This window comes from Neolamprologus multifasciatus, chromosome 16 (assembly GCF_963576455.1).
Source record: "Neolamprologus multifasciatus chromosome 16, fNeoMul1.2, whole genome shotgun sequence".
Classification (NCBI taxonomy): Eukaryota; Metazoa; Chordata; class Actinopteri; order Cichliformes; family Cichlidae; genus Neolamprologus; species Neolamprologus multifasciatus.
Genome location: NC_140454.1, coordinates 728,965 through 737,796, shown reverse-complemented (window position 1 = coordinate 737,796; position 8,832 = coordinate 728,965). Strand labels below are relative to the sequence as shown.

At 42.5% G+C, this 8,832-nt stretch overlaps 1 protein-coding gene across 1 annotated transcript; it reads left to right on the top strand.

The window, feature by feature from the left end:
- Window positions 1–6,572: 6,572 nt before the first annotated feature.
- Window positions 6,573–7,686, top strand: c1ql2 (complement component 1, q subcomponent-like 2). Its single transcript, XM_085135029.1, has 2 exons — window positions 6,573–7,243; window positions 7,480–7,686. The coding sequence occupies exons 1-2, from the start codon at window positions 6,662–6,664 to the stop codon at window positions 7,657–7,659; spliced, it is 762 nt and encodes a 253-aa protein (XP_084991155.1). The 5' UTR covers window positions 6,573–6,661; the 3' UTR covers window positions 7,660–7,686.
- Window positions 7,687–8,832: the final 1,146 nt, after the last annotated feature.

The window sequence follows — 8,832 nt, the reverse complement described above, 5'->3', positions numbered from 1 at the left end:
AGGATACACATTTGAACATGTTGGCCAAAGGGAAACAATCATAAATCAGAGAATCCTCCATTACTTGCTAATGCTATCAGTTTCTACACAAAGCACAGATGGTAATTGATCTCAGAGTAGTTAAAGCAGACACAGCTTAACAGCATGCTGGTTTCCCATCAGTTTCTTATCAGGATTAAAGGTTTATCCACAATATGGATGCAGAAACAACCAGAAAAACAGCTGCTGGCCTCTCAGCTGGCCCACTCTTTGTTAAGGGCTCGAGGACGTGCCTGTCGAAGCAGGGCTGAGAAGTGCTTATTCTTGGAGAAGTATTTAACTCTAGTCTTCACACAAACAGTGACACGAGTAACCCGGAGAGAGAAGCTTTGTACTACAGTTTAAAGAGAGGCTATTCATAACTGTAAATGCAAAACTACTCTAATAAAGTCAAATAATAAAAACACGGAACTGGAAATGAGCAGAAAAAGTATCTGTTGATAACAAAAACATTTTTATATTATCTGTAAATATTATATATAAATGTTATAAATGTAATAAAAATATAGCATAAGTACGTTTTCCTTTTTTTGTTCTTTTGTTTACTGTGTGCAAATAACACAAGGTAACACAGACAGTCCAGTAACAAAATGCACAAGGTTATCAGGTCACTTGGCTAAAACAGGCAGGAACCTTTGCTTTCCCCACACACTCAGCTAATAACAAACAATATGCATTCATTTAGCTTCTTAACATCCAGCTGAAAGTGAATCTCTCTTGCTTTTTTCATTAAGGATGCTCATCACCAACACGGGATGATTTTATTTGTATCGCAGGGCTCTTTAGCTTCCTGTTTGTATCAGTGCACTTATTTACTTATATTTACTTATTACTATTATTACTATGTTTGTGCATTTGACTTTGTTGTGCAGCAGCAACACTTGTTTTTGTGTGCGTGTCAGTCATCAGCAGTACAGGGGAGCTCCTGAGAATAAACATGGGTGCTTTGTTAGTTGCTAGCTTAGCCTGCTGAGACAAGGGGATATGAGGAGAGATTAAATCCCAGATCTGTGGAGATAAGGATTAGCTGATCCTGACAACAGAAGGCAAGTCGTGCCTCTGTAACAGATCAGACAAATAGGAAATAGGCACCAGCTAACTTTTAAATGGCTCCAGCTGTCATGTTCACTGGAGAGAGTGGACTCGAGAGGAGGTCTCAGGAAAATCACAGTTCGCTTATTTACAACACCACAGTATTCAATGTGAAAGGGGGAAAAGGGGCTCTAGGGATCCCAGAAAAGGCATCCAAACATTTGTTACTCTTCATCTGACTCTGCTTTTATACAACTCATGCAGACTAGGAAGGCCTGTACAGAAGGAAACATGCAGTCAGTATCTTTGAGGCAAAACTGGAGCATAAACAGAAGCAAAAGGATTCAGGGCTTCACCAGCTACGAAGTTCAACAATTCAGCGATGAACAGCAGCCAGTTACTACCTCAAACATGACTGCTGATGAGAAAACTGAAGACAGATGTGTAGAGCCAAGATCAGGAACCCCGAATAAGTCATGTCCAGGAGCAAAGACAACAACTAACAATCACAGGTAGGAGAGAGGATAGAAACTGAAGCAGTGAAATGGAAAGAATCAAAACCTGGTGAGGACTGAGGGACCATGATACCTTCCTCCTAGCGGCTTTTCTGCAACCCGCCGCCATTCAGTACAATCAAGGGCGTCGTTCAAGTTGGTGCGATCCTCTTCATGTCGTCTTTGATTCGGTCTATCCATCGCCTTATTGGTCTGCCCCTTGGTTGCCGGCCTTGGGGGCGGAGTCACAGTGCTGTTCTTGCCACCAAGTTTTTGTCACTTCTGACCACGTGCCATTACCATCGCAGTCGCGCTCCTTGCATCTTCTCCATGATGGCGTGATGTCAAGCTGCTTTCGGAAGTTGGTCTTCATGACATGGTCCCATAGTTTCAGGCCCAGGCACCATCGCAGCACAGCGAAGTGCTCTCGCTCTGCAGTATTTAAAAGTAGAATGGGAGGCAGGGCCTTCAGTTTTCAGGCCCCTCTTCTGTGGAACCATTCAAGAGACAGACACTATCTCTACTTTTAAGATTAGGCTTCAAACTTTCCTTTTTGCTAAAGCATATAGTTAGGGCTGGACCAGATGACCCTGAATCCTCCCTTAGTTATGCTGCAATGAGTTTTTCCTTTCCAGTCACCTTTCTCACTCACTATGTGTTAACAGACCTCTCTGCATTGAATCATATCTGTTATTAACCTCTGTCTCTCTTCCACAGCATGTCTTTATCCTGTTTTCCTTCTCTCTCCGCAACCAATCACAGCAGATGGCCCCGCCCCTCCCTGAGCCTGGTTCTGCTGGAGGTTTCTTCCTGTTAAAAGGGAGTTTTTCCTTCCCACTGTCGCCAAAGTGCTGCTCATAGGGGGTCATATGATTCTTGGGTTTTTCTCTGTATCTACTGTACAATATAAAGCGCCTTGAGGTGACTGTTGTTATGATTTGGCGCTATATAAATAAATAAAATAAAATTGAATTGAATAGAACTGAATTGAATATCTTCATGGTGTGGCACAGGAGTCGGATTGGCAATAATTGGAGCAGTCGGCCACGTTGCCTTTACCTTTCCAGATGGGCACTGTGCTGCTGGTTGACCAGACTGCTGGGACAGCCCCATCTCTGATGATGTTGTTGAACAGGTCGGTTAGGATTGAGGCATCCTGGCGTCCGAGTAGCTTCCAAACTTTGGCTGGATTCAATTCAATTCAATTCAATTCAATTTTATTTATATAGCGCCAAATCACAACAAATGTCGCCTCAAGGCTGGAATGTTGTCTATTCCAGTTGCTTTGCCATTCTTCATTTTCTTGGCGTTGACTTCTACTTCCTTGATGGTAATTGACGGGATGGGTTCTGGGACGAGGTCGGTGCTGTGGATTGGCTGGTGGGGGAACTTTAAGTTGCAGATATCCGAAAAGCAGTTGCTCCAATGTTTGAAGATGTCGGGTGGGTCACAAAGGATCTGATGGTTGGCATCGTTGATATGTTTGACCTGGCCGATGTCCTGCATTGCTCGATGGCATTTATTTGTCGAGACGGTAGACTTTGCTCGCTCCCCCGGGCATGTCCAGTTCTTCATAGAGTTGGTCATAGTGCGATACCGTTGCCGCTGCTAATGCTTTTTTGGCAGTACCACCTAAGCTTCTGGATCATAAAAAAATACAGTTGACACCATTGAAGATGGTGGGTGGGTCGCCATCTTCAATGGTGCCATGGCCCAGAAGCTTAGGTGGTACTTCCATGGACATGTCTTGTTCTCCATAAGAAAACCTGGCCTTGTTAGGAGAGTTGGCATCCATCCCACTTTGGAAAGAGCAGCTCTTGTTTCTAGAAATCTGGCCAATTTTAATAAACCTTAATCATTTTAATGGATGGAGACAGAATTTCAGCCAAAAATCTAAAAGAAACATGAAATAAAAGTCATATGAGCAAAACACGATTTGGCACAGTGGTAAGATATTTGTTGTAGTAGTCACCAGGTTTGCAGAAACTCTCTAATTGCTTTGGGTTTTCTTGCTGCTGCTTGGTAACTCGAAGATTCAGCTCCCACCACCAACTCTGTTGTTGCCTTTGTGCGTTTTGGATCATCGTCATGCTTGAAAACACATCCACAAACCATCTTCGGTGTTCTGGCTTTGGGAAGTACGTGGCCCACTGGTCCCTTAGTGTGTTAAACTCTGTGTTTATAGAACTTCTTGTATTAATCATTAGTATTACTTTCTGGATCTTCTCCAGTACCATGTCATATATCATTGTAGAGTGTTTAACTTCCAGTGTACAGTGACTTGAAGTTGTCTGTTGTTATTTGGCTTTGAATTGAAATAAGTCATCCTGTACCCCTAATTGGAAAAGCATAATGTTTCCATCCCCATGCTTGACTGTAGGGATGGTGTCTTTGGGTCAGACTCACCATTTCTCTTCCTCCAAATACAGCAGATCAAGTTGATGCCAAAGAGTTCGATTTTGGTTTCTTAGCACTTTCTCCTAAACTTTCTCTGAATTTAGATGTTTACAGGCAAACTTAGGACGGGCTGTGTGTTCCTTATTGAGCAGGGGAACCTTGTGCACTGTAAGATTTCAGTCCATTATGGTGTAGTGTGTTACTGCTACACCATAGTTCTTGGTGACTGTGAGTTTAATTGCCCTCAAATCCTCAATGAGCCCCTTCTGTGCTGATCCACCTCCCTCATTTTCATCTCTTACATGAAGTTCCAGACCGAGGGTGATTGTTGTCATTGATATCTTATATTTTCTTTCACTTCCAAATAATCACATCAACAGTTGTTGATGGTCTTGCAGCCAATTCCACGTGCAGGTTTACAGAGTCTGTTTGCTGTTGCCTATGGTGGCAGAGGTTGGGATGGAAGACATTCAAAGGTGTGCTTTACACACCTGGTTCAGGATTTATTTATTATCATGTGGCACACAGCCAATCTGTGGTAACCATAACTCTGTTGCATGGATTAAATACTTATGCAAATCATAACTTTAATAGCTGGTTATAAATTATAACATTTATTCATCTAGATTTTATATTCTGTCTCTCTCTCCATAAAAATGAATCTACCAGGAAAAATAGACACTATTCATTTTTTTGTAAGTGAGCAAACTTACAAATTTAGCAGGACATCTAATAATTATTACACTCACTGTATACACTTGATGGGAGGCAGAGCCTTCAGTTCAGTTTTCAGGCCCCTCTTCTGTGGAACCAGCTTCCAGTTTGGATTCAGGAGACAGACACTATCTCTACTTTCAAGATTAGGCTTCAAACTTTCCTTTTTGCTAAAGCATATAGTTAGGGCTGGACCAGGTGACCCTGAATCCTCCCTTAGTTATGCTGCAACAGGTGTAGACTGCCGGGGATTCCCATGATGCATTGAGTTTTTCCTTTCCAGTCACCTTTCTCACTCACTATGTGTTAACAGACCTCTCTGTATTGAATCATATCTGTTATTAATCTCTGTCTCTCTTCCACAGCATGTCTTTTATCCTGTCTTCCTTCTCTCACCCCAACCAATCACAGCAGATGACCCCGCCCCTCCCTGAGCCTGGTTCTGCTGGAGGTTTCTTCCTGTTAAAAGGAAGTTTTTCCTTCCCACTGTCGCCAAAGTGCTGCTCATAGGGGGTCATATGATTGTTGGGTTTTTCTCTGTATCTATGAAGCGCCTTGAGGTGACCTTTGTTGTGATTTGGCGCTATATAAATAAAATTGAATTGAATTGAATTATGCAAAATTAAAGAAAAAGCCAGCATAGAGTGCTGTCAGAACATCTTCAGTGTATTTTACACCCTCTGGAATTCAGCTGGAGGGATGGACACCATTCTTACATGTTCCCTTATTTGGTTTTTTAATGATGGACAACACTGTCAACATATAGCGTATGATGATGATTCAGCTAAGCTGAGATGTGGTGACTGTGGAGGTCACAGCAAATGACTCAGATGAACGCACGTATCTTATCAGGCAGAACCGCTGATGTTTTTGAGAAGCTGGACATCCTTGAGGATCCCCAACACTCCAGCACTATAAATAAACACAGCGAGACTTTTTCTATCAGCTTTTTTCCCACTTCTGTTTGATGTTAAGCTGACAGATGCACATTCGAATGTTCACCTGTTGCTTTCAATTTTATTATGGAAGCATTTCTAAAAACAAATTCCAAAATATCTTTATTTTTAAACTACATTTTGTCATTAATATCCCTTTTTGTCCCATCTGTTTAATTGTTCAAAGTAATGTTTTCACTAAAAACCATTTTCTATTACTCAGCTGTTGCAAGCGCAGTGTTCAATTTGCTGTGGTCTGGTAGGGGAGCAGTATTGGAGCTGGTGACACCAACAGAATGAATAAGCTGAGAGGAAGGTTCCGTCTGTGGCTGTGAACCGGATACTTCAAGCAGTCAATTTGTTTTATTCTGTTTCACCATTAGTCAAAAAACAAATGGTCTTTTTTTCTCAAACACAGAGACTGAAGTTGTGACTACACTAAACTGTTCATCTGAAACTATTTATTCGACCCTTCTTCTCAAAGACAAAATCCATCTTTAAGGTAATTTCCTCGAACTTACGGCGAAAAAATGGGAAATGTGCCACGGTCTCCTGGGGCTTCAAAGTGTCAATAATACGTCCGGATTCCTGAGAATTATGCAAAGGGATTTATAATTCATAAATAAAGATGACATGATTATTGCTGCCGCCTTAACGCAACAGGCTTCGCCCTCAACTTGCTGCGTCAACAGCTCCCGACTCCCCTCTCACTTTTGGGGGGGAACGAACAAAACCTGCTGCAAGCGTCTTGAGATGCCATCCAGCCACGCCAAAACGAATATGTCAGCTGCGCAAAGTCAAGTGACGGCGGCACCGCGCTGAACGCTGCAGGCTGAAGAGGGCTCAGGGTGGCGTTGCGTTTGCTGTTCTCTCTCCTCCCTCTCTCTTTGTGTTATCGTGGGACTGAGTGACTCGTTTAGGTCCGCTTTCTTTTCAAGTGAGCTTTTACTACCTTCCATAATTACGTCCCAAAGCAAAACGGACTTTATAGCGCTTGCTTCTCGGACTCTCCAGAGGAAGAGACTCATCGCCGCTGTGGTTGGAATCGTCATGGTTTTGACTCTCCTTATCGTGATTCCCCTGTTAGTCCAAACCTCTAAGACCGATGCGCACTACGAGATGATGGGCACCTGTCGGATGATCTGTGACCCGTACAACCCCAAACCTAGCACCGCGGCTTTGGAGGTCATGCAGGACCTGAGCGCCATTCCGTCCCCCAGCTTTGTTCAAGGAGCTAAGGGCGAGCCAGGTCGGCCGGGGAAACCGGGGCCGAGGGGACCGCCTGGCGAACCGGGACCACCGGGTCCGAGGGGGCCACCAGGGGATAGAGGATATTTTGGAAAGCTCGGGTATTCCGGAGTAGTGGGCACAGCGCGGACTGAGACTGCCGGAGAATTGGGCACGGCTATCGGCGGGGCAAAGATAGCGTTTTATGTGGGACTGAAAAATCCTCACGAGGGATACGAAGTGCTGCGCTTCGACGACGTTGTCACGAACCTGGGGAACCACTATGACCCGACGACCGGCAAGTTTACATGCCAGGTGTCCGGGATTTATTACTTCACCTATCATGTGCTGATGCGCGGAGGGGACGGGACGAGCATGTGGGCAGACTTGTGTAAAAACGGGCAGGTAAATACCCAATTGTTTGTTAAAAACACGTGCTTTGTACAAATGTAAACTCTTGTGATTGTTTATTGCATGAATGGACTTCACAACGGAGCTGTGGTGCGCAATTACGCACTCTCATTTCAAGTCAAGAGTCTAGTGAGGAACTATGTTCTGTATTCTGAATGGGTTGTTCTGGCTTTAGCTTAACCTGTCATGATTTGTGTAATGCTAATTATCTCCAATTATCTCTCATGCAGGTCCGGGCCAGTGCTATAGCGCAGGATGCAGACCAGAACTACGACTATGCCAGTAACAGCGTCGTCCTACATCTTGATTCCGGGGACGAGATTTATGTAAAGCTGGACGGCGGCAAAGCGCACGGTGGAAACAACAACAAATACAGCACGTTTTCAGGTTTCCTTCTGTACCCGGACTAATTTGGGAACGTCTACCCACTCCAACAGGCCGTGCGAGAGAAGAAAGCCTCTAAACACAGCTCATCAAACTGATGGAAGAAAGCTGCCACCCAACAACAAAACCCTTGTCATTGTACTCACTTTTAAAAATCTAACTTTCTTCAAAGGATATGGATTCTTCTTTTTATTTAAATTCTAGGAGTTCCCCTTTAAAACACGGGCGCTAATTATTTTTCCGCATCCTTTCCAGTGCATAGGAACCCCTTTGAAACACATTTCTGCTGGAGAAAGAAGTGAAATGAGTATAATACAAGATTCAGCAAATTACATATATATATATATATATATATATATATATATATATATATATATATACACACACATATATATATATATATACACACATATATATATATATATATGTGTGTATATATATATATATATATATATATATATATATATATATATTAGGAACAAAGACTCTGTGTGTGTGTTTATAAGTGTGTGTTTACAGTGCAGATATTTAAACAATTAAACTGTGGATTTTGTGCATCACCGTGTCTATGGCTTCACTGTTGATGAGCCCCCCATCCCCTATACAGAAGACATTAATGCGTGAAGCAGTGCTGATTTATGGATATATAGTCTATTCGGATGTATGTTTTTATGTATTTATCTATTCAAGAAGAAATTACTAATATAAGCTGTAATTAACTGTCCATCTGTTGTTGCACGAATGTGTCAAGATTGCTTCACATTCCAGTTTAAGTGTTGGTCAGTAATTTCAATAAAAGATTGTTTTCTATGATGGTATGGAGGGTTGTGACTGTCAGTAATAACAGCATGTTGTAGACATAGTGGAACCCCTGTGAGCAGGTGAAATGTAATATATACATAAGAAAAGTAGGTTATGTATTCGCAGATGTTTGCAGCTGTCAGCAAATAGTTTTCAGCTATTTTGAAACAAAAAAAGACTTTTTATCCATAACAGCAAATGAACTGAACAACAGAAAATACAAATGCTGTTTATGGTCTCCTCACAACATTGATAAGAAAAGTAAACTGGGCCAATATGGCATGTTTGTTAATACAGAGACACACATGTTAATATGATCTCTGGTCTCCCACTCAGAGACACAGGTCTCCGAGTGTCCAGCATTCAGAGGCTACCTGAGGACACTCATGTGAGAGAAA